This window comes from Drosophila bipectinata, chromosome 3R (genome assembly GCF_030179905.1).
Source record: "Drosophila bipectinata strain 14024-0381.07 chromosome 3R, DbipHiC1v2, whole genome shotgun sequence".
NCBI classification, from domain to species: Eukaryota; Metazoa; Arthropoda; class Insecta; order Diptera; family Drosophilidae; genus Drosophila; species Drosophila bipectinata.
In genome coordinates, this window is record NC_091739.1 from 7,023,740 (window position 1) to 7,048,482 (window position 24,743).

Genomic DNA, 24,743 nt, shown 5'->3' on the forward strand with positions numbered 1-24,743 from the left:
TTTTTTAATTTTTTTAAACTTAAAGAACATTTTGAAGTTAAGTTGTAAATTTACGGACGTCTGCGAGTATCCTGAACTATTGTAAATCCAGAAAAGTTGTAATGTTTGCTTTTAACGGTCTTTATTACCTGCTGCAAAGTGAGAACATAAGACGTTATTATTTTAAATTAATAATTAACGTTTTAATCATTAACGTACCATTACAAGTTTTATGAGGAAAACTGCGAATGTAAGAAAGTTGATTGTCATGATTGCCGCCTCGGGGGGAAAATCTATTTCCGAACTATCGAGCAAACCACGTCGTCGTCGCCTTTTCCGCTCTGGTGGCTGCCACAGAACCGCGAATTGTTGTTCTGTAATTTAAAAATTGGAGTAAACAAATATATGTATATAAAAACGATTTTTTCTATAAAAAAAAGAATTCACTGCAAGGATTTTTTTATATTTAAATACACACTACTAAGTGTTTGTTTATACACACCAATAAGTTTCATTAGATTGTCTCGCAAATTCTGCAAAAGCTTGAACTTTTTCTCGAAGGTAAGGGCCGATTTTTTGGCCCAGGTGTTTTGTAAGGTTTTAAGAAACTTTAGAAAACCATCCATACTGGGCAGCTCAATTCCCCCTTCTTCCGGCGGCTCTTCCGTAGATTCCTTGTCCCCAGTTTCTTGACTTTCGGTCTCCGGGGTATTGGAGGAATGCCTTCTGGATGTGGTCTCTACTTTTGGCGTAGCCACATTCATTATAGGTGTATTTGTAGAGCTTACGGAGGGATGAACTCCATTGGATGCTATTCCACCAAATCTCTCCCTTTGATATTCCAACCAGGCGGGACTTGGGGTACTAAAGTCATCCTTTTGATGGCTGGTCCTGAAAAGTATTGTGAGCAGGAGTAGCGGAGCCAGCAAACTATACATCTTTTCTTCTGGGTTGTTGGGGAAAAACTACTGGAAAGTACTAAAGAAGTCTTCCATGAAAGGTGCCAGCCGTTGCAGGCCAACGATTTTTGATGCAGTGGTGCAGATAAAGTGAAGACTACCAGCCGAGTGACAAAATGCGTACATCTGTGGCCCTAAAGAAATTCAACAGCGAGAATATTTTCTTAGACACCTAAATTTTTTAAAAATATTTTACCTTAAATTTACCCACAGAAATTTGTATGTATTTCCTGTGGTATAAAGTGATAATATTTGCCTTACCTATTACCATTATTGCTGATGTACTGTAATATAAACACCTTTAAAACTTAATTATCAAGCATTGTTTATTTAGCTTTGTGTTGTTTCTCTGCCATTTGTTGTGTTGGTGTTTTAGTCTGTCGTATGGCAATTGGTTCTAAACTGGATCTGAGCTTCACGTACATATATAGAATATACATATATATATATTTAAGACATCTGAGTTTGTGGTATAGTTTTTGTAGAGTTATTCATAAGAGTTTCCTTTAGGTGGTTAACGATTAAAGCTATCGACTAATTTTGATTCTAGAGAAAAATTTAGCACAAAGAGTTTTAGTTTTGAAAATTTGTGTGTTAGCAGTTTTTAAAATGTGTTCGAAAAGCAGATAAGAGAGAATAGAATAAACTTAGAACTAGTCATATGGTTGTACTGCTATTTGATGTGCCGGCAAAGATGGAACCGCATCCATTTCAGGGCCCTGTCGCTCATGGGCTCCGTTTTTGGAGAATCTCCGCAATTGGACAGCCGGTGACATCCGGCGCAATCCGCCGGGGATGGACGATAGTTGTCGGTGGTGTTGTTTGTGTCACTACTGGTGGAGGTCGTGTTGGTGACGTCGGTGATACAGGTCATCTCCGGCTCCGCGCCAGCGAGAATCTCTTTGAAAACGGACTCTGATTCGCAGCCAGGTCACATGTCGCCTGCACAGTCCCAGCGGATATCGTCTGACTCGTGGGTCAGATACCTTCCGCCACCCACCTGAGTTTCCAGGGTGCGGAGATCCCGATAGGTCTGCTTGTCCTGCAGCCAGTAGTGCTGGAGGCTCTTGTCCACCGTGTACCGCTTACGTTGCTTCACTTGTAGCAGGTTATTGATCAAGTCGATGGCTAGAAGAAATATAAAAATTGTATTAAAATGATTTCTAGTCTCCTCAGAGCTATAGACTCACCATTAGAGGAAATCTCCTTCCAGGGATTGGGTGGGTACATAAAGGCCGCGTTTTGGATCTGGTCGTTTATGTCCTCCTCCTCGTTAAAGGGAAAAGTGCCACTGAGGCTGACATAGATGATCACACCCACACTCCACATATCCAGGGAGCGGTTGTATCCCTTATTCCTAAGCACCTCCGGAGCAAGATATGCCGGAGTGCCGACAACCGAACGCCGGAAGGATTTCTCACCGATAATGCGGGCGTAGCCGAAATCGCAAAGCTTCACTTGTGGAAACTCCGCATCCGAGGAGAGCAGGACGTTCTCCGGCTTAAGATCGCAGTGGACTATGTTCTGCGAGTGAAGGTATTTAAGGGCGATAAGAATCTGGGTTATCAGGAACTTGGTCACACGCTCGCTGAGCCTTCCCCGTGAATGCGACAGTATCATCTCCAACATGTCGCCCTTAAGCTTCTCCATGACCACAAATATACGCTCCGGAGTCTCAAACATCCTTTCCAAATTCACGACACCGCAGTGCGAGATATTTTGAAGAATGGCCACCTCGTTCTTTAGCTGCGCCTCCTGCTTGGTGGGAAATCGTAGCTTGTCGATCACCTTAATGGCCACCTCGCGCTGCGTCTTCTTATGCACACCGCCGTATACGACACCGAACTGCCCGGAGCCCAGGACCTCGTCTGGGAAGATTTGGTACAGCTGGCCCATGTCCTGCACCTGTTCCTCCGACTCGCAGCACTCTGCGGAAAGAAAGCGATTTGAGCTCATTTGAATTTCTTAAAAATAGAGTTGTCGAAAGTAAGACTTGTGTCAATGATATCTACCATTGTCTAACTAAAATGTCAGAAATGTTACTTACGTGTGTTGGTCACATGCATGAAAGCTTGACGGATGCTGGTCTCCCAGCTCTTAGCAATGTCACTACCTATGCCACTGTCCGGCGGTGGCAAGCGGACAGCTTGTTCCTCCTTGGCCCCTACCAGCGGATCCTGGCCCACGAAATAGCTGAGGTTTGGCAAACGTAGTTCGAAGCAGTAGTTGCTCTCCGGCGCGGGATCCCCGCGATGGCTCTCGATCGAAAGGAGCTCCGCCAGCGGCAGCTCCTTGTGGTATTTGCTTCCCTGCTCCGAGACAAACAAAGTAATAGTTTTGGAGTCCAGCCGCCAAAAGTATCGCTTCACTGCCTTGTCTAGGGATGTGTAGTGCACCAGCCAGCCCTCTTTCAGGGCCTGGCCACCGCGTTTCTTGGTGTGCTTCACGGACTGAACAATCCGCATCAGCGGGATGTTGGCACTGGGCGAGGAGGAGGCCGACGACTGTGATTGTTCGGACTGACCGTCACTCGATTTGCTGGTGTCTCCACTCGTACTGGAGTCATCGGTCAGACCGCCATTAACCAGCTCTGGTGGTGAATTGTGGGCATTGGTGAGGGCTTTGGGTGCCTCCCTAGGCCGTCCAGCCACCAGGTTTACTCCACCCGCCATGGCTGTTTTGTATTTCCCGTAATCCGCTCCAGAGCTCGCTCCCTCGTCGCAGTCGCTGTCATCGAACTCCTCGCGGAAGAAGTTATCCCGCTCCTTGCCACCAGCCTGTATCTGCAGTTGAGTTAATTGCGCCTCGCCCGTGCAATCCTGCGGCACCTTGTCCATGCACTTCTTGTGGGTGTTGTACTGGCAGTCCCGGCACTGCAGACCCTGCTTGAAGAGGCCCTTGAGCAGCTTCTTGCACACCTGGCACACGGTGGGAATGCCGTAGGTGTGCACCATAAACGTGTGCGGTATCCGGACGACGGTCAGTCCGTTCCGGCTTCCCGACGAATATGTGCGCTGATGGCGACCGGGTACATTCTGGGTATTCAAGAGGGGAAAAAATTAATTAGCAAACGGTGGGTCACTGGAGATGGATTTGCTTTGGGTATACCCAGGAGAGGGGGTAAGTGGGTGAAACTAATTTTCTAATTTGGGGAATTTTTTTCAACTATCAGAGGATTATATTTCCGGCCTCCTCCTCGCCCAGTGCCAACATCCCGCTGATGCGGATTGTTCAGTCCGTAATGTAATTGAGATTTAACAAAATACAATGGATATTTATACAGACATTTTCATAATCCAAAAATGTAATATACAACATTTAAAATGTCCTATTTTTAAATAATGAAAAGTATTATCAAGGTTGTTATTATTAAAAACACAATTAAGCTCTCATAGTTACTTTTTCAGGCATGTATATGAGAATGCAGATAGATAATGAATAAATTATTGGCAATGTTATTTCCGTAATTAAATTGCCATTAATTGTGCATTTCAAACTTTTATTTTTAACTTTATATACAAGTTGGTGCAAACTTTATGCAAACTTTGACAGGTTCAAATTGAAAAGGACCTTATTCATCACACATCCTGTGCTATTTATATTCCCAGTTTGGATCCCCCAACGAGTATTTAAAAGAGCATTGACAAAGCATTGAATGTGAACAAAATAAAAGTTTATTTTTGAAAGCATGAAAATAATACAAAGTAAACGAGAATGCCAGGATAATTACAAATTTAAATACTCGCAGGATAACCGGAAACTGTCAACCAACACCCTTACTCACTAAATCGCAACAGGCACGCACACACGAGCACTCGCATTCACACAGATACACGCCATGGGAGGGGGCAACTGTCAATTCTTAATAATATCATTCATAAGGTCCGACATGCGCTTTACCAGAGAGCTGCTCGAATCGTTCCGTCCAGTTGATTCCTCCGTGGACAGGAGCGACTGCTGGGAGCTGCCGGACGGACTGCGGGGCGCCTGGAGCGTGAAGGAACGCCTCGAAGTGGCGTCATTCGAGCGATTGCAGTTGTTGGGGATTTTCACCACGCATCGCTTGTGATAGTTCTGACCGCATCCTGTGGGTGGGAAGTGTTTTGCGGGCGTTAGTTTGTTTCTGGACTTGGTTAGGGATTAGTTTGGGTGACAGTTCTCCATGCACATACCATCACACTTGAGTCCTTGACGCACCAGACCAAAAAGCATCTCGCCGCAAAAATCACAGAAGGTCGGTCCCTTGTAGGAATGCACATTCAAGCTATGGGGTTTTAGTGTCGGCATCTCGGAGGTTGGATACAGGATAGCTGCAGAGAAAGAAAAAATAAGGTATTTCGGTTGATAAATCTAATATTTGAAAATTTAAATATTAGGTTTACGAATTTCTTGATTCATTAACTTTAAAACAACTTTTTTTGAATGAAGTTAAAAGTTCTTAAGCTTTTTTTTTTAAGAAAGGAATATTTATAAGTTTTAATATGAAAGCTTTATAAACAAACAAACAATTATTATTTGAGTAATTGTGAAAAACCGAGATTGGAGGTTGGCTTCTTACGACTGGCTGTCAGCACGATTTCCACGAGGGTCTCGTCCACCACCTCCGCTGCCGAGTTGATGATGTGCAGCACATTCGGGGAGCTGTAGTCGTGGACGAAGAGCAGAATGCGTTCCGAAAGATACGTGAGCCCGCTGTCCGGTATCTGAAAGGGCACACAAACGTATGAGAACTCCGCTAACGATTGGCGGTATGGTTTCATTTAACGCTCATTTTTGCATATGGCCCATTATCATATCATATTCCTATCTAAATTGATTTCCCGATAAGATCCGTTCGGCCAACAAAGTTGACTGATATTGGCCGATAAATAACTGAGTGATTTGTTATTTCAAAATAAATATTTGAGTTTGAGTTTTTGACTTTAAAAGTAAGCCATTTAATGTACTCTTTTGCAACAATGTGGGAATTAGTGAAAGTTAATTTTCCGAGGCTGTCTATTATAGTGAAATAGCAGGCACTTAGAGCTCCCGGAGCCGTAGATCCTGGACAGACCAAATTACATTTCCACAACACCACCACCATGGACTTGACCAAAGTTAGACGCATGCCGACGTGAATACCCAAACGATGGGGAGACCGGAAGGCAGTCTTGCCAGGAGCAGCTGTCACGGGTAGGGGTGTTAAATGGTTATGGAAGTGCGGAACACCACCAGTTGCGGCTCGGTTAATTGAATTGGCCATGGATAGCCGCCCCGTGAGGGGACAGGCCTAACGGAAATGAGTCCATGCCTTTGTAAGGCGGACTTACTTAATGAAATAAAGCAATTATTGTGTACACATACATTTATTAATCCGCCCATCCTTTAGTGCTACTCAGTTTCTAGGCTTTGCGTGCTAGCATTACAGAATTGCAAAAAAACATATATTTTCCTAGAACCTCTTTTAGTTCGTTGGCCAAGAACGCCCACCGTATGTTGACTTGACCGCTTTCCGACTGCCGTCAAAATATTTAACTATTGACATGGCCACTGGACGGGTCTTGCATAATTAACTAAATGGCAAAAGGGCAAAATGGGTCACCAGATGGTAAGGTTCCTTACCTTTGTGTTTATGAAATCGCAGGCCATATCCTTGAGCGATTTGAGCGTCAGAGCGGTAACGGGCACACAAACTGCATCGCGAACGCTGCCGAATTGAAAAAGGAATGTGACCTCAGGACCCTCCATTATAACGGGAACACTGCCAACGCCGACGCCGCTGCCACTGCCGCTGCCGACGCTGCTGCCGTTGGAGGTGGTGTGGTTTCGATGGGCCACGGTTGCACTGTTATTCGTCCTGTCTTGGGAGCCAATAAAATCCCACTTTTCCGCTTCGCCTACTCTGATTCCTCGAGCTAGTTTCCCCCTCCTGTCGCCGGTTGTTATTCCAAATGCCAAGGACGACCGTAAGTTTTATGTTTTGGCTGAGCTTTGAATTTGGCTCTGTGGTCTAAGAATTCCTGTCGGTCACGATCCAGCTGAGATATGAAACAGATACAGTTCCACACCGGCGGCGGTTCATGAAAGCAATCTGGAATAATAAAAGCAGTGGCAAAGGATTATCTTTCAGGTATGAGTAAACTCATTTATTGCATTGGCTATTATTATTTGGTATAAAAGAAAACCAAAAACTACATATTCTTCTTATGTACCTTATACAAGTAGTTATTATGCTCTTATTCAGTATATAAATAAATAAATATTTCGACCATAAAGAGACCATAAGGATTTAGGTAAAAGTTCATCCTATTTGATGAAACTTTCAATAAAAAGGTTCTTTCAAAAAAATATAATATTTCCGATTATTATTATTCGTCGCACTGATTTGAAATGATCTTAATCGATTTGTGGCTTAGTAAGTTAGGTCATGGAGCGTGAATCGCTGAGACAATGGAGCCATAAATAATCCGCCAATCAATTCCCCGATTCAATTGGGATTACGTAGCCCTCCATTGGCCATATGTACCCACTACACCCGTCATTATATTTATATACAAAAAACTGGTTGCTAATTGCGATGAGAAAATCTAGACAGATAAAAAAAGGCTGGGAAACTGGCGGGGAGATTTGAATTCTTTCCAATTATTTTGAAGTGCCCTGACTGCCTGACTGGCTGACTGTGTGTGACCCATTTATGGAGTGTGTGCGCTCAAGCTTGTGAGACATTAAAAAATAATTAAAAAATCATGACGGAAAATATGTGCCGGCCATGAAAGGAATGCCATGAGATGTAAAGGGAGAGAAAAATGTTGAAAAACAACAACAAGCAAAATGAAAGCCAAGAAAGAGACTCTGGAGAGCGGCGGCCAAGCAACTTTCTAAATTTGTTTCTCGGCTTTTTTCCTCTGGATTTTATAAGTAGGTGTATCAGTCAAAAGTCGCAGCTGGGAGTTGAGTGCGTTTTGAATTTCAATTGAAGCGCCAGAGGGGGCGGTGTTTTGCTTTTCTGTGGGATTCGGAGGCCGCTAAAGATTTCAAATGTTTGCAAAAAGAAAAGAAAAATATATTTAAAAAAAACCGATACAACCGATAAAATAAACGAGAAATATCAGAAATTGGAGCACAAACAAATGACGCAGCGCAGAGGCCTAAAGTCAAGGCTAACACAGACACAGCAGATATTAAGATACTCGACGGTATCCATGAGATACTGAGATACTTTTGACATTTACATAACAACATAAGCAACAAGCTGCCAAAGTTAGCCTCTGGAAAGCTCTCGGCGAATTTCTGTTAATAATTTATTAAGCAAATACACACTTTGAGATTCTTTTCACTGTCTTGCATCCGATGGATGCCAATTGGACATGGTGACTAAGCCGACTTCTTCTCCAGCTTAAGCTTCTTCTTGGCCCTGTTTTTACGGCCAGCACTCTTGTTGTTTTTATTGAGGTTTTGTTATTGCTGTCGTTCTCTATTATTCTATGCGCTGCAATTTGATGTCACTGCCATCCTCGCCGCGGCACGTTCTGAGTTTGTTAAGCCAAAAGAGCAACTGACTTGGCCAACTGACTGGCAAACTCGCTGCCGATGCCAGGGACCCAGTCCCCATCTCGGTGCCATAACCAGAGTCAGAGTCAGAGCCAGCGCCAGACGCCAACCCAGACCCAGACCCAGTAGTTGGTGGCAATAGCCCAGGCCAGCGCAAAAGCCACTCAAAACCCGTTTTGCGGCACTACAAAAAAAAACACCAATAGTTATATATTTAAAAAAAAATGTTGGAGAAAAATAATTCTCTTAAAAGCTGTTGATTTTCTTAATATTTAACAACTTTATTAATATATTAATTATTTTATATTTTATATAACCTGCGCATAAGCTTCAATTGTACTAATTTGTACTAGGAAATCAGGTCCCCAAACTCGCAACAAAACTTTTCTTACAGTGTAAACAAGCTTATAGAGAAAGACAGAGCCGGAGAAAGAAAGAGAGACCTCGAGAAACCGAGAGAGAGAGAGAAAGGGAGTGGGTCTTCGCGACGGGTGTATGTGTGTGAGTGTGAGCCATGAACCAAAGCACTCGACCCGGCATACAAGTCGCCCATTTGCCCATCGTTTCTTCGTTGTTGCCCAGTTTGTTTGTTTCCTTTGTTTGTTTGGGGTAACGGCAGCACTCTCCCGTTTTCCCTTACGCCCGCGGCGCCCACTAAGAACTTTCTACACGACTTTTTGCACTCTTTCTTTCTGTTCTATTGCTCGGCATTGAACGCGCCCATTTAGCGCCCATTTTCTACGCTGGCTGTCATTGTCAAGGCTGTCCAAGAATCTACCTGAAACTATCTGAGAGTGTGTGGGTATTGGTATTGGGTCTGGGGCCTGTCGTGTGTCTGATAAGCGATTTTCCCGTTACCTTTAGCCAGCCTCAGGGCCAAGGTGTTTTACTTACAGATGACGGAGAAAAGTTTACATACACCCACAGTCAGCAGTTGTGCGAAAGTTTTCATGCCAAAAATATGGATCTATTGGACTTTAAAAAATTGTTAATATATAGAAGACTATATAGACTAATCTTAAAAAATATAATATAAAGAATTGCTGTTTTAAAACAATGAATTTTAAATAATGAAAATAATAATGAGGAGGTACTTAAAATATTTCTTCAAATAATATGTATTTTATGTATTGTATTGTATTGTATGTTTGATTTATCATCAGCTCTACTGTATCAACAATCATATATTGCTCTGTTTAGTTTTGTTAAAAAAATAAACTGGAAACATATCTAAATTTTGGAAAACACAATCGTTTATTCTTGAGACCGCACTGTTAACGTCACTACTCGTTTTGATTGTGATTTAAATTATAAGTAAATATTTGGGAATATTTTTAGATTATTAAATGGTCAATAAAATGGAACAGCTCATTGCCTATGATACAGAAGAAAATTGTGTATTGAGCTTGTTAACTACAGAAACAGAATATTAAATTTGTATTTTAATTTATAACTCAACATTTTTTTTTATATTTTAATATTTATAAGAGCTTTTCCAAAAACTATAATATCAAAGGTAACTGAGTTTATGTATCTAGCAAATATTGGATCTCACGAAGTCAGCTCTAGTGGAAAGTGAATCTGCGACAATAGCCAAGGACGGTCGCCAAATAAAAAGTTCGTTGAAAGTTGGGTTTTTATGGGTTTTTATTTCTGCCCCCCGCTCTATTATCGGGTGCTGTATTCTTTTCATTTCGTTGTGTTTTTTGTTGCTTTTGTTGCGAGGTTGTGGTACTCGTACTCACATGTTTATTTGCTGGAATATTATTAGATTTCTCGATTCTCATGTGAAACAAACACAGGGCGAAATAAAATGCAAATAGGCAAAGGCGACGCAAAAGTCGCGCGCTGTGTTTATTGATAAGCGACCCGAAAGCGACAGGGCAACGGGGAGCTAGAGCTGGAGCTGAGTCTGGAGGGGATGGTGAACTGAGCACGCATTCAAATGGCAGCATCATCATCATCGATAGATAATTAGCAAGGTGATAATAATTCGAATCTGGGAACGAGAACGAAAGCGAGGCTAGAACGGGATGCTATGATGATGCCACGACAAGTTCAAATTCCACTGGGGGTGGAGCCCACTCGAAATCACCCAGCACTCACCCAGAGGGAAGGAGCAGGGGCATGAGCTGGCGATAATGGCAAATGGTAACCCATGTTAAGTGTATGTGCCACAGGCTGACGCACCGGCCATAAATATCAAGGCCAAGGAGCACTTGGAGTGTGTGTTTGTTTGTTTTTCTATCCCAAGTGCCGGGACGGACGCCAAACGAGCCAAGCGAGTCCTGGCGAAAGGAGCAAATAAATGTTAACAGGCGCGGGCGCAGACAAACATTTGCATTAGAGCTTGGCAGGACAACGGCACAGGGATCGCTCAGTAAACAGGACCCTCAGTAATTTAAATGATTTATTTTGATTAGAGAACTAAAAAGATAAAGAACTTACCAGCATTACCCGGGTTTTAATAGTTTGGGTGTATATTCAAATAAGATAATAAATGAAATTGTACAAAATATACAAAAATTGGTACAAAGTATATATTACTTATATGTATAACCGAATATATAATTATTCCATATCATATATATTTTTCATAATTATAAATGATATAACATTGTGTAACGATTTCGACTAACCACAGTTTTTCATTAAAAAACAATGTATTCCGTTTATAAACAAAAACAAAAAACACGGCAGTACATAAACAACAAAGCCAAGAACAACAATGCCTTCACTTCCACTTATTCACAGGATGATATAATAACAAGAGCCAGGATAAGCACAGGAAACTGCGAAGGAGCCCAAGTGTGACACTTAAAATTTTAGTGTTTCTCAAGGAAATTTCATTTCGTTTAATTTCTTTTCTGCGCCAGATGCGAATGGCGTCACTTGATGACTTTGCCCGAGTTTCAGTCGATTATTTTTTACACCCATTTAAGATGCAACACTTGGCGAATAGTGCCACACGAATATACATATAAAATATATATACAGACTTGTTGAAAAATTCTTGCAATTAATTTGAATAATTAATATGCACACGGTTACGGGGCCCAGAGAACTAGATACCAACATAAACACTCACACACCTTCACTTGTGCCCCATTTCTCCGGGCGAGTTTCCTTAGAATTTTCAATATTTGCCCAGTTGTATGTGTGGGTGAGACAGTCGTAGTATTTTCCTTATATTTTCTTATTTTTTTTTCTTTACTTGTGTGGCAGCATCGTGGATATCCACGTTGGTTTGCGTTTTTGTCGTTAACCTTAACGAGGGAATTTCGCACGTTTGCACTTTGCCACGGTCGCCACACAACTGAAGGCTCGTTTTCAAGACCAAAGCAGCTAAGGCAAAGGCGAAACCCAAACAAAATGCCGAGCTCAACTCTCAAAAAGTCGGCTCGGGCTGACACTCTCCACTGAGTTTCTCGGGAACTTTCTCACCGCCAGTGCGATTCAAACGAATTTGAACAAGATTCGGGAGAAACATATATTCTATGAGATTCACTTGTCTGATTTCAAATACCGCATCACTTAACGAATTCTTGGAGTTCTCCACGCGCTTCCTCTGTTTGATTTTATTTTATTTTGACTTTTAATTTGTTTATTTACTCTTCTCAAATTTGTTTGGGCGTTTGTTTACATCAGAGGCAAAGGTGAAAGCCGCTGTTGCCGAGCTTTCTCACAGGTGTTTTAAAAGCTTTCGAGTTGTAATACAGAGAGGCAAGTGAATTTGGCTAAAAGAGATATAGTTGTGGCAGAAAAACAAACATATCACAGGGTTGTCAGGTTTAAAAATGAGGTTAATTTTTAAGGACACTGTTGCAGGTAAAAAAAAAATTACTTGTATTATCAACATGTAGTTTTACTTGCAGTTGTTTTTCTCATATACTTTCTTTTTGCTGCGTATACGTAATATTTACATTGATTTATGTTTGGTACGTATACATAATATTTATTTTTTTGCTTCTTACGTATAAGTAAAATTTTTTTGAAATTAAAAAAAAAAAAGCATTGTAATACGTTTTTTTTTTAGTTTAGCTTAAAGTTAAAAGTAGTGGTAACGGTATTTAGTTTACGTATACGTAATATTTCAATTCCCATTAAAACCCCATTGAGAAAAATTTAAGAGATATTAATTTAAATTAAAGAGAGTCAAGTGAAGAGAATTAAGTTTCAATGGCCACTGTTGCTTAATCTCGCTCCCAAAAGCTCTGTATGCACTGTAACAAAAATAAGTTTTCAAAGAAAAATATTACATTTTACGTATGTGGTGCAAGGGGTTGCTTTAGGAAACCCCTTCTGGCAGAAAAATTGAAGCGCGTAAACTGCATATTACGCTAACACGCCACGGCGGAAAGGTAACCGGAAACGTAAAGCTTTTTACCAACGTAATCGCTTTTCCACGCCAGGAGCTTTTCATTTCGCAAAGGCGGAAAATGGGGCGAACTGGGGGAAAAAACTGGGCCAGTCACACGAAGCAACTTCGAAAAGGGAACCATAAAATTGCTCTAGCAACACATGGCGCTGGGAAAAGTGCTTGTGGGGATGGGAGCTGGGAGCTGGGAGAGGGCGTGTATATGGGTGGGTGGGAGTTTGTGGATTTTCCAGAGGGGAGGCGGCTTTTGTTGTTGCGACTGTGTGCCGCCTGCCAACTGACAACAAAAGCGTCGCACGTAATATAATAAAGAGATTTTCCATAGCATACAAAGCGGGGCTGCGTCGAGACAGTTGCATGTGTCCTGTTCACAAGGCGGGTCTTGCTCCACCGCACCGTTTCTCATGACTCTGCCACGTCTGCCTGCCATTGCCATGTCCTCTTCTAAGCCCCACATTGTACAATGTACACACATTCTAATAGAAATCGGTTTTAGCTGAACTAAAAATAATTGGCCTTGCATCTCTGGTTTGTTTTCTGTCCATACATCCATACATATAGACAATTATCCGTATCCGCATCCGCATCTGTATTTGTGTTTGTACCAGTTTATGTGTCTGTGTTAGTGTGTAGTCCTTGTTGTTGGTGGCTCGTAATCAACAGTTTGTTGGCACGCGTTGCCATTTTGGCATATAGGGTTTGGGGAAAGACCAAATTTAGATGGAAAGAAAGGCATTTTGCAATTAGCTTATTTTCCTCTCCACTCAAGCCTGTCTTAATGGTTTTTGCCAGGGTTTGGTTCTCAAAATTTACGACTGTCGCTGGTGAATTCTGCTCGACATTTAAAGACCAAAAGGCAAAGAATTCTATAATTGTTATTCAATTAAGGAGCCCACTTTAGCTTATAAGACAAAAATACATTCATTGCAATAATGCCTAAATAAAACCGACAGTAAAGTTACTAATTGATAAGCCACTGTTCTCTTTTTCTGTATAATTAGTTTTGCACACATTTAAAATAATAACTATTTAGTTAAATTACATATTTGTTTATTAACGAATGTCATAGAATTATGTATAGTTCAATTAAACATAATTATTCAAGTGCAGCACTTCAGTTAAATTCATAATTGGGTGTGGCTAAATGGCCAAACTAATTACATTTGTCTAAAAAGTTTCATCCTTTTAGTGAAACCAAAAAATCCCTTTGGAAAATAAATAATGGAAATAATTTCAAGTGGCTTTACAAAGGAAACTTTTCTCCCTTTAAAATCCCTAAAAACACTCCTCTCTTTTCTATTATTTACGCAAATTGCTTGAGACTGTCCCTTTAGGTTCTGGGAGGGATTCTCGCTGAACCGAAAGAATTTTAAATTGGAAATAAATCAAAGACACAAGCGGCAACATATTTAGCCTGTTGTTCGTCCCATCGACTCCGAAGCACATCCTGTGTGAGAAAAAGTACAAACTCAGCAAATTTTCACTGCTCGCCCATTAAAGTTGCATTTATTTTCCGGGAATGGGGCTACATAAAGTCAGAGAGCTGATGTCGGCTTAGCTACGCTTAAAACAAAATACTTTGAGAAAAAGATTGAAATTTTATACATAAAATTCAATAAAGATCTTTTTAGGACGATTCTCTTTATTTTTTTAAATCTTAGATGAAACTTTGATGAATAACAAGTCGATTATTGTTAGAGTCTTTAAGGTATGTAGCTTGCAAAGGTAAATTTCGATTTCAATGATGGTTTTTTGGAGTGTAAGTGTAAGTTGGCAGTTGCCGTTGCAATTGCAGACCCATAAAAAGGCGCTCCTAAGCGAGAAGGAGGCTGCCTAATGCGGCAATTGTTAAACCAAATGCAAATAGACGCTGCAGTTGGCAGTTGGAGTCCCCGAAGACGGCAGACCGCGTGCCAGGCATAAATCACTCCAATGGCTGCTGTTCCTCCTTTCGTTCTTCTCCTGCTCCTTGGCCATGGTTCGTTTCCGTTTCCGCTTCCGCTGCTGCCGGAGCCTCCAGCCTCAGTTCGGGCTCCGTTTCCATGCCCAGCGCCTCCTTGTCCACCGTTAGCTTAGTAACACTCTCGAGAGTTTTTACGGTCTGCATATAGAGCTTCTTGGCCAGCTCCTTATCCTGGCTCGCCTCCGAACCTGGTGCAATTTCGCAGTCACTGCAAGGGACAAAAAGCAGAAGGGATGTAGCAAAAAGTGGCCAAAAACTGCAGTGAAGTGGCCACGGCAACTCACTTGAAGTACTCGCCGGTGACTTGCTTCAGTTGCGGATCGGTGGCCAAACGGATGGCGCACTGGGCGCCCTCGTAGGCGTTCTTCATGAACAGCCACATCCATGGGAAGGTGACCACCTTCACGCAGATGGCTGACATCAGGGGGGAGCTGTATGGAAGAGGAAATCAAAAGTTAACCAATTACGAGGCCATTGTAAGTTTGGGCAAAGCGATTTGAAGGGAAGGAATTTTGGAAAGAGAGATACTCTTCGTAGAGCTTGTAAAATTTTAAGACAGAACTGTATTAGTAAAGAGTTGAGGAAAGCTGGTAAAAATATTTATTAATTTTTATTTTATATATTTTAAAGTATTTTGTATATAAATATTTTGTGTTACCCACATCACATAAGCCGTAAAAACATATATATATAGTAAGACAAAAGGCATCCTTTCTATTCTTATTTTATTGAATAATTCCACTGGTAACTGAAATAACTTGATTGCTTAGACCGCACAATTTTAATAAACAAACTTCAAAATGTTTTCAAAACTTTAGAGTTATTCAGAAACTTAATATTTAACGAATTTATTGTTCAAGTTTCTGTTTAATATGCAAAGCAGAGTCCTGTCCAATTTAAGTTTTCAACAAACTGAGACAAAATCTTTAAAGCGTCTTTTTGTTGAATTGTTTTAATGACAATTTCGATTGGGCCAATAAAGGAGGGCACCTCACGCAGATGTCCTCCATTGAATTCAGGCGCTCAAGCGTTGATCTCCAGCTTTTGGCCAACTCGCCGGTTGGGCGTGGGCCAGTGCCAAGCCCACCGCCTGAGCCCCGACGAGTTGTGTGGAATAGCCATTCCGCCCTTTTTATTTTGGCCCCCACCCTGGCCTTTATTCCTGCCACTGATGCTGCCTTTTCAGGAAGGATTACGAACTTGCGCGCAATTTGCTTAGCTGTCGTTGTTAATGTTTTTCGCCCTCGTTTCGCTCCTGTTATGTCCTTCCTGCTCCGCTTCTCCTTTTGTCTTTACGGGCGGGCAACGAACGATGAACGGTGAGCAAGTTCACCGACACTTGAACACGATAAAACGATAAATAAATAATTAATGCGTTTAACTTTTCCATTTACGCTTTTTCCGTGACTTGAGCATTAACTGCTTTTCATTTCCATCCATTTCATAGTACGCACACCCACACTGCACACGCAGTCGTGGCAGAAACACAAAAGTGCAGATTAAAAGTGTCCTTTAAAATACGGGATTAGGTTTTGCTTCCTGAAGACTTTTTTTAGTGCAAGTGTGCATGTTTTTGATCTGACCCTGTCTTTTCCTCCCTAACCTTTTACAACCTCTTAGAACCATTCAGGAAACTGCCCCCTGAAACCATTCCCAGCCCTCGGAGCTTTGCTTGGAAAATCCTTGCCATGAGTCGAGGCTGGTGTTGATTCCATTCATCGTTTTACGCCAGCGTTTTCATAGATACGAGTATCTGTCCTTGCACTCACCAGTTCCCCCTGTACTCAACCTGCCACACCCACACCACTGGTTGCATTTTTAAAGTGCACAGAAAGCTGCAGGGGCTGCAGATGGCTGCAGATCGGGGAAATAAAAACAAATGCATGTTGCAGGTCGTGGCTTAGACTCTCTGGTTACTCCTTAGATTAATTGTTGTTTTGGAAATAAAAAAAATATCGGGCTACTTGCAAGAGTGCATATATTAAATTCTGGGATAAGGCTGAAAGCCTTAGGGAATATTAATTAAACTGAATCACACAGACTGTTTTTCCCAGACAAAGAAAAAGGAAGATTTCTCTAGAATAACTAACTTTGCTTTCCTTTCTCTATACAATTATAAGGTTCAATTTTCTATTTGAATTTCATGAATGGCTTCATGGTGATTATTATGCAATTTGTGCTTTTGAACAAGCCGTTCTTGCTTGAATGGCATTAATATTGCGTATACGCACACGACATGCCTGATATACTCACACCTTGTGATTTAAAAGTGGGTGGTAGCATGGCAAAGTTTCGCTTGACTCGCTAAGCTGCAGCAGGGCAAAGTTCATTTAATACCCCGACCTGCACCACCTGCTTCTACCAACCTGGAAAATCTTTCGCCTGTATTTGGCCAGGGTGTGAGCGAATGTGCTGCGAGCCAAATGAAAAAGCGCAGCAAAACGGCTTTCAGAGAAAAAGACCATGCTTTTTTTTGCTAAGAATTTTCCTTTAATACCACAATAGATGGTCCACGAGCGGAAATTGAATCTGCTCTAGGGTCAGAATTAATAGCATATACGCTAGGTTAATTGTTTTTATTGGACAGCCATTTCAGCGTAAGAGGTTTCGATGGGGTTAAGTGCTTAGAGGCGATTACGTATTAATGGGAATTCTGGGGGGTCTCTTTTATGTGTTTACGGGTCAACTTTCAAAAAAAAATATATATAAGGTTGTCTAGCCACTTGTAGTTGTTCTTAAAATTCATGCAGCTTTTATGCTTTACTGGTTTGTTGCAAATCCTAGTTTCAGGGATAAGTGATGCATTGTTAAACTATCAGGATATTGAAAGGCCGCAATAAATCTGCATTGATTCGCCGTCCACCACTGACCTTTTCCCCAAGATGATGCACAGTATAAACGAAGCCCGATGATAAGCATAAGAGCCGCAATCTCTAAAGCCCAGCAGGTATCAGTTTTTCAATCAATGGCAATGGCAGCAAAAAATCCCAGAGTGTCAGGAAGTGGGCGGCAACAGCGAAGGAGTGGCCGTACATGGATGAGACTGACAGCTGCTTCAGCAGTTTTGCAGTTGCCAACGAAAGTCAGAGTTATCTCTGGCATACCCATACACATTATAGTGAAATGTAGAAGAGGAAGCGAGGGAGTTAAAGGCTATAAGGTAAAAAAAAGGGGGGATGTACAACAAAAGTTCAATTTGGCGCTACAAAGTCTGTGCAAAGAATATCTACTAGCCAAGGCAAAACATGTAGCGAAATGCAGCAGCAAAAAGCACAACAGGGAGACATCCGATGGACAGGAAGTGACTGCATGTTAGCCTCAAGCACTTGGAAACTATCGAAGATTTCGCTAAATAGGTAACATTTCTTTAAAAATAATACACTTTTTTATAAAAAGATACTTATAATAACTATAGAGAAAGCATATTCTTACTGTTGTTTCCAAAAAGTTAACTATAAAATAATAGCATATCCATCAAATTCATTTTCCAAGTGTACTTCACATGTGCACGAAGCAGTTGCCTTACATCCAAGCCCGTGCAGTAACTTGGCTGACACGGACACACTCATACACACACACTCACACTCCGCTCACCTACAGCCACTTGATGTTGCTTCCGCTGTTCATTTGCTGTTTTATTGCCGCTGCCCGCAGCAGTTGGCCAAGTTCGGGGCGGGCTCTGGGCCACTGCCCTAGAGGTGGGCATGTGTTTTATTTCGTTGAATTTGTTTTGGCTTTCTCTTTTGAATGGCCTGTTACAATACAACAAAATTGAGCAATTTTTGGCATATGCACTCTGCTTCAAAAACAATGCTTAAAATTTTAAGAGCTCAACAAGAGGTCGTAAAAGCAATATATGACAGAAACAGACATGAATAAAGGTGGTTTTTGTGTTTGGCTAAATGGATGAGATTTGGTTCTCTCAGTTCTCATCTCTATTTTTTGGATTTTGGTCTAGGTCACGTGCTCCACGGAAATAGGAGCAGGACCTATGGCCACATTGGTCTCCATTCCACATCCACCTGTCAAGGTGCTGCGTTTTATGTCGAAATGATTTGTACGCTGGCCAAGGCATTTGATTTCCTTCATTGTTTCGTGCCTGCCTTTGTGCCGTTGCCCACTTTCAGGCCACTTTTTGCCGCTGTACGAGTATTGTTATGGCATTTGCAAATTGTAATGACGCATGTTAACAATGTTTCTGGCCGGTCTGGGGAGTGGAAGTGGAAAGGAATCCTTGGCAGATTCTGAAACTGGCATCGCCATCCGGTAGTTATACTTGTACATATGTATGCAGACATTACAATTTGTGCCTATGATGGATTATGCTTTTCTGGCTTGTGACAGCTCAACTTATGCTTGCCACTTTTGGAAGGACGACAAGGCGGCAGGGAGTAAGGGACGAATATCTGGCCAACTGTATCTAAATCTGGGCCTTTTTCCCGTTTCACTCTCTACTTTACATCATTTATTGCCATTGAATTGTGTAATTTGTTGTACGTGTTGTTCGTGTGTGAACAACTGCCATTGTGCGCCTGTGTATCTGTGAGTTCGTGCGTGTGCCACACACTTGAGCACCTGTTCCATTGTACTTGACTGTGTGAATCGTGTCCACCTATTGTTCTCCCTAAAAGGGCTTTGTGGTTACCCCATTTACATGTGTACCTCACCCAAGCTAGCAGAGTACATTCTAATAAAGTAATCCTCAATATCTCTTAGATATTTAATGCTTCGCTAATTAAAATGATGTAAGGCAGCTGGAAACTTAGTAAAAAGGGCGCTAAATGGCCCAATCACAAGCTTGGGTAGGATATTTAAGCGCTTGAGCAAGCAAATACATAGACAAATCTGTGATTTCCTCTCCCAAAACTCATTCAAAGTCTCCAGCTGCAAATAGATGTGTTTCCTGAGAAATGATTACGCATTCAGGGTCAGCTAGTCCCCCGCTTTTTACCCGGAAAATTCTAATTTATAACTGCCAAAAAAAATGAAGGCAAAAGAAAAACAAAGAGGAAACTTTTGTGCCAGCTTAGTGAGCATCAATAAATTTCGCATTAATTCTGGCCCATCATTAGAGGACTGGGCCATGGCCATGCTCATAGTCGGGAGAGTTGGTTCTGAGAGTTCTGGCAGTTTTATAGAGCCAGCTAGAGATGTCCTGTGCGATTGTTCTGGCTATTATTAATTAAATAATTCAAAGTTTAAGAAAAGTTATAAAAAAATGGAGATTTAGATTGATAAAAAGACTATTTTGAAATGACTATAAATGTAACTCATCTTTTTTGGTTTTAGTACCTAAAAGTTTTTAAGTGTCATAGCATTTAAATATTAGATTTATCGATATTAAATATAAAATGTTTTTTAATTAAAAAAAAAAATAAATCCTTATGTAGAAAAAAATCTAAAAAAAACAAAAAGAAATACCGGCCAGTTTGCCACAACAGTTAGTATCAACATTAACAAAGGCAACTGTCACCATCACGGACCGCAGGGTGTGCATGGGTTTGTGTGTCTGGGTCATAACTCAAACGGACAACGTGGCGGGACAACGGGCCGGCGGGCTGGCGGGCCGGAGTTGACCCGGAGAACTGGGTCCAGGGCTAAGAGCTAAGAGCCAGGCCAGAGCCAGAGCTTGACCCGCCGCTTTGCCGTTTCGATTGCGGACGACCCGCGTCTCTGACTTGGCCACTTTTAATTACCGCATTTCACTTTTGTTGGCACATCCCTGCTCGTTGGCTCCGCAGCTGGATGGGCGGAGAGTGCCACTCGATGGCAGCTCATCTGCATTTGATGATGAGATGTGGGCGGGGCCGGGCACAAGTTCATTGCAGCTGTTGTCGTTTTCTCGGGCTCATGTTGCCGATGTTGCTGTTGATGACAATTGTTGTTGCTGCCCAGCATTCGGTCCTTTTGCAATTTGCAACTGTTTGCCGTGTTTGCACATCCTTTTCTGTGTATTGTGCAAATGTCCTTCTTTGGTTTTTGTTTAATACCCCCAACCGCCCACACTAATTTGCATGCCGTAAAAACGAATTTAGAAACATTTAGATTACTGATTCTGAAACTGTAGCGAGAAATATTTTTTTTTGCCAAGGGATGTTGGCCAAGTGAAAATCAATATAAGCCAGAAATGACCATGAATCAAATGGGATAAACTAGATTTTTATTGTTAATTGGACTATTTAATATCCTGAAGATTCAAGCTGTTTTAATGAAACAATTAGAAGAAAACCAATTACAATATGAACCCCATTGTGCAAGAAAATAGTTCCATTTTCTAATGGATGCTTCCATCTTGGCATTTAGGCTGCCACTTTTCAAATAATTTGGAATCTTCAAATGAATTTGGCCTTCGGCGTCAAATGTTACCTTGATGCTGCTGCCAAGAAAGGGGCAAGCCCCGCCCCAGTGACTTGGCAACTTTTTGATTGCATCAAAACTACTCATCCCCACTCCACAATCCACAGCCCCACCACCCACAGCCGACATCAAACACTTGCCATGAGATACACCTACATAGTGAGATAGAGTATAAAAAAGCAAAAGAGATGGATGGTGGAAAACACTCGCTTTGCTTAATGAAAGTGCAAAAGTTTGGCGCGGCCACGAAATGAGCTTAAAATTAAGTTAAAGTTTCAGTTGCAGCGCATTTTACACTTTGCTCCGGGTTCGTTTGAATTTCAATTTGGGCTGCGGGCTCCTTTTGGTTAGGTTGGTTGGCTTTTGGTGGCCAGATTTCTCTGATTGAAATTGGGCTGAAACTTACTTGCGAAGGTGGCGAGTTCCGCGCACTAGTCCGGGTGTGCAGCAGTTGACCGTGACCGAGGTACCTGTGGGGAAATTAGCGGATTTACGACGGTTTTTTCTTAAAAGCCCTGAATGTGCAACCTTATCGCAGGGGATGCTTCAATAATTTACACTGCAAGCTATGCAAAAATGTTCCACGCCACGGGAGGACATTTCTTTAAAGAATTAAGGCTGTTTCATATTTCATGAGGATTTTTCAGCAACTTTTTCAAATGAATTTATTTCAATTTAAGACTGCAACGTTAGTTAAATAAAGTTTTAAAGAAAATCATACGATCCCCCACGAACACAGTTGCCATTACCACTAAAATTATTACCTTTGAGTTCCTTGGCAAGCCAGCGGGTGGCCAGCAGGACACAGAGCTTCGAGTGGGCGAAGGCGTCACGGGCGTGGAACTTGACCGCCCAGGTGCCGACGTTCAGCGGGTCGTCGAAATCGATTTTGGCCGCCGCATGAGCGTGGGCCGATACCATAATGATGCGGCCCTGCTCAGAGCGCTTCAGGTGAGGCAGCAGCAACTGGGTGAGCAGGAATGGGCCCAGGTAGTTGACCTGGCTGTGACGCTCGAAGCCATTCTCTGTGGGCACTTCAGTGTTGGCGAAGACCAGTCCGGCATTGTTCACCAAAATGTCGATGCGCTCGAATTCCGCCATCAAGCGCGAGGCAAAGTGATGGATGCTGCGAAACGAGCACAGATCCAAGTAGCGGGCCTCCACGAAATACCTATCCGCCGGATCGTCGTCGTCGTCTAGCGAAGTAAGAGGGGTCCGACATCCCAGCTCCCGTTTGATAATTGTGGCAGCCCGCTCGGCGGCCTGGAGATTGCGGCAGGCCAGAATTATCCTGCCCCCACGGCCCGCCAGCGCCTGGGCTAACTCGAAACCTATGCCACTATTTCCTCCGGTCACGACTACAATTTGCTCCTTGATTTGATTGTCGTTCGGACAGCGCTGGCCGCTCATTATGGTCCTGGTATGCGGGTAAAGGATACAGATTAGATGATGGGGAGAGGAGAATATGGGTGGTTCTGCGGTTTATGGGTACAGGTAATGACGGTGTACAACCATGTCGCGTGTGGGTATACACAGAGATATTTATAACCTATCTATGATTAATAACTAAAAAGTTATTTATTTAAAACTTTTAAAGACCAAAAATATTAAAATAAAGTATATTTAAATTAGATATTAAACGATGAGTATGTTTAAGAGGCCATTCCTTATTCATTTAAAATATGATTTATTCCAAATAATATTATATGCTTTTTTTAACAGTAATGACAAGAAAATGGTGTGGATCATTGGTATGGGGGCTTGGCTTATTGATAGGCGTTAATGGAATCGGCTTGAGAAACTGCACGTCGCCTAAGGACATATGTATATGGACCTGACTTAACCTGCTTAAATGTTTGCAAGTTCAATAATTTCAGCTCATGTGTAAACAATGAATGTTAATTTATTTAATTTTAGGCCTCAGGCAATGTTTGTTTAGCCTTTAGTCTGGCACAAAGTATAATCATTACCAATTAAACGTATTTGTTGATTACTAAAAATACAAATTGGGTGAAAATCCAATTTAAATAAACTTCTATATGGCCAATTAGTATTCGGCTCTTTCGATTCGCATGACTAAATGGGAAACGTATTTAGTAAAATTACACTTTACTGCTCGTTTGCGGACTTTAAATAAAATTGGTCTTTTCAGCGGAATACTATCAGCTAACATACTTTAATTTAGATTTGGCAGATGGTTATTTTCTCTATCAGTCTTCTTTCCGCGATTTGTTCCACTTCATTAGGCGGGGACTTATCCTGGCACTTACTAACTTTCGCATCCCATCGTTCATTTCGGAATTCATTTGGCATTTCAGTTACTTTGAAGCAAACTTGCACAAATCCACTTTGTAAATATTTTGAGGTGGTCCTGGTGGTGGCACAGCGAAAGGGCGGGAAAATGCCATATTGCAGTCGCAGCCATTTCCGTTTCCGCATCTCCGGCTTATACTAACACCTGCAACTGGCAAGCCCGAGATAGTGTGGGGTCACAAAAACCGCGACAAAAATAACTAAAATTAATTCTGTTTGAATAGCGACTATTAGGTACCCTGGCATGGAAAAATTAACTAAATTTTTAACTAGAGATTATGGATATAAGATCAAAAATAGGGCACATACAATTATTTTTTAAAATATTTTTTAAAACCTGAATCGATGAGACTAAGAGCTTCAAACTATACTATTTTCTAAAAAAAAATCCAACCACATAGTTCTGATAACTTATTCTCCCTATACTCTAAGAGTAGTGGGTATTACAAAAAATGAAAATAATCTTTAGATTTTACATATTATCCGGGTCTCTTCTGCATCAAGCTCTTTCCCTTCGGCCACTCCAACATTTCTGTATGAAATCCACTTAAAAACTTTTCACGACTGGCAAGAGGGGGAGTTTTTTGCTGGGCTGCTGCGACATTTATTTACGTGTGTCCGGGCCGAAAGTTTTTATACCACCCCCTCCCAAAAAAAACATAGGTCGGGGCAGTGAAGAAGCCATTTCCGTTGACTCATCGCACTCACCGCACTGTAATCACAATGCCCACCGCCAGGGCTGCTATCGTGGGCCACCACGTGGAGAAGGGATCCGCCTGCTCGAACATGGTCAGCAGTCGTTCCATCATTTCGATTTTTTTAGTACCGCCTTTGGAATGCACTTGGTCACTTTCTTTCACTGCACTTTCTCTTCCTGCCGCCGTTCTTATTGATGAATGAATCTGCGAATCTGTGACGTGGTCTGTCGTCTGCACTGCCCAATTGTTGGACGCGAACTGACCGGGAATAGTAAGTAATAAGTATAAATTCTCATTGCTTGGCTATTACTGCCAGCAGAATGGGTCATTCATGTGAGTACAGTGATCCCTCAAAACAGGGAAATAGCTTACTTATATTCTAAACATTAAATATTAAATAAAGGCAAAACTGAGTTAAACCTATTTTAGTTATTAATTGAAATGCCGGTATCGCTAAGAAATCTTGCCCTTCTAGAAAGTTCCAAATAGTGAATTTATCAAGTGATTACCGTGGGGGTGGTCTCTCTTACATTTGGACACTGATTTCCAGAGCAGAGCTGAAGATC

At 41.8% G+C, this 24,743-nt stretch overlaps 3 protein-coding genes across 4 annotated transcripts; all 3 read right to left on the reverse strand.

The window, feature by feature from the left end:
* Positions 1-41: 41 nt before the first annotated feature.
* Positions 42-1,060, reverse strand: LOC108128850 (uncharacterized). The gene is made up of 3 exons (XM_017246677.3): positions 482-1,060; positions 199-353; positions 42-131 (listed from the first exon to the last, which is right to left on the reverse strand). The coding sequence occupies exons 1-3, from the start codon at positions 915-917 to the stop codon at positions 51-53; spliced, it is 672 nt and encodes a 223-aa protein (XP_017102166.2). The 5' UTR covers positions 918-1,060; the 3' UTR covers positions 42-50.
* A 186-nt stretch (positions 1,061-1,246) lies between these two features.
* Positions 1,247-8,554, reverse strand: PKD (serine/threonine-protein kinase D3). Of its 2 annotated transcripts, XM_017246675.3 has the most exons (8): positions 8,238-8,551; positions 6,540-7,008; positions 5,497-5,641; positions 5,111-5,248; positions 4,839-5,023; positions 2,986-3,973; positions 2,129-2,866; positions 1,247-2,066 (listed from the first exon to the last, which is right to left on the reverse strand). In XM_017246675.3, exons 2-8 carry the CDS (start codon positions 6,663-6,665, stop codon positions 1,870-1,872), a joined length of 2,517 nt encoding a protein of 838 aa, XP_017102164.2. In that variant the 5' UTR covers positions 6,666-7,008; positions 8,238-8,551; the 3' UTR covers positions 1,247-1,869. The 2 variants fall into 2 exon arrangements, with proteins under 2 accessions (XP_017102164.2, XP_017102165.2); XM_017246676.3 differs by lacking the exon at positions 1,247-2,066 and having other exon boundaries at positions 2,610-2,864; positions 8,238-8,554.
* A 6,088-nt stretch (positions 8,555-14,642) lies between these two features.
* On the reverse strand, positions 14,643-24,431 carry naz (nazgul). The gene is made up of 5 exons (XM_017246786.3): positions 24,188-24,431; positions 21,931-22,583; positions 21,573-21,636; positions 15,094-15,240; positions 14,643-15,017 (listed from the first exon to the last, which is right to left on the reverse strand). The coding sequence occupies exons 1-5, from the start codon at positions 24,286-24,288 to the stop codon at positions 14,771-14,773; spliced, it is 1,212 nt and encodes a 403-aa protein (XP_017102275.2). The 5' UTR covers positions 24,289-24,431; the 3' UTR covers positions 14,643-14,770.
* Positions 24,432-24,743: the final 312 nt, after the last annotated feature.

What these genes read in the sequence shown, in the direction of transcription:
- LOC108128850 (XM_017246677.3), bottom strand. Translation starts at nt 917, where the DNA reads ATGTATAGTTTGCTGGCTCCGCTACTCCTGCTCACAATACTTTTCAGG. An exon ending in CAATCTAATGAAACTTATTG is followed by an intron (nt 354 to 481) that starts GTGTGTATAAAC and finishes TTTAAATTACAG; the next exon opens with AACAACAATTCGCGGTTCTG. An exon ending in TCCTCATAAAACTTGTAATG is followed by an intron (nt 132 to 198) that starts GTACGTTAATGA and finishes CTCACTTTGCAG; the next exon opens with CAGGTAATAAAGACCGTTAA.
- PKD (XM_017246675.3), bottom strand. Translation starts at nt 6,665, where the DNA reads ATGGAGGGTCCTGAGGTCACATTCCTTTTTCAATTCGGCAGCGTTCGC. An exon ending in AATCGTGCTGACAGCCAGTC is followed by an intron (nt 5,249 to 5,496) that starts GTAAGAAGCCAA and finishes CTTTCTCTGCAG; the next exon opens with CTATCCTGTATCCAACCTCC. An exon ending in CATGCATGTGACCAACACAC is followed by an intron (nt 2,867 to 2,985) that starts GTAAGTAACATT and finishes TTCTTTCCGCAG; the next exon opens with AGTGCTGCGAGTCGGAGGAA.
- naz (XM_017246786.3), bottom strand. Translation starts at nt 24,288, where the DNA reads ATGATGGAACGACTGCTGACCATGTTCGAGCAGGCGGATCCCTTCTCC. An exon ending in GGAACTCGCCACCTTCGCAA is followed by an intron (nt 15,241 to 21,572) that starts GTAAGTTTCAGC and finishes TCTTCCATACAG; the next exon opens with CTCCCCCCTGATGTCAGCCA. An exon ending in GTCACCGGCGAGTACTTCAA is followed by an intron (nt 15,018 to 15,093) that starts GTGAGTTGCCGT and finishes TGTCCCTTGCAG; the next exon opens with TGACTGCGAAATTGCACCAG.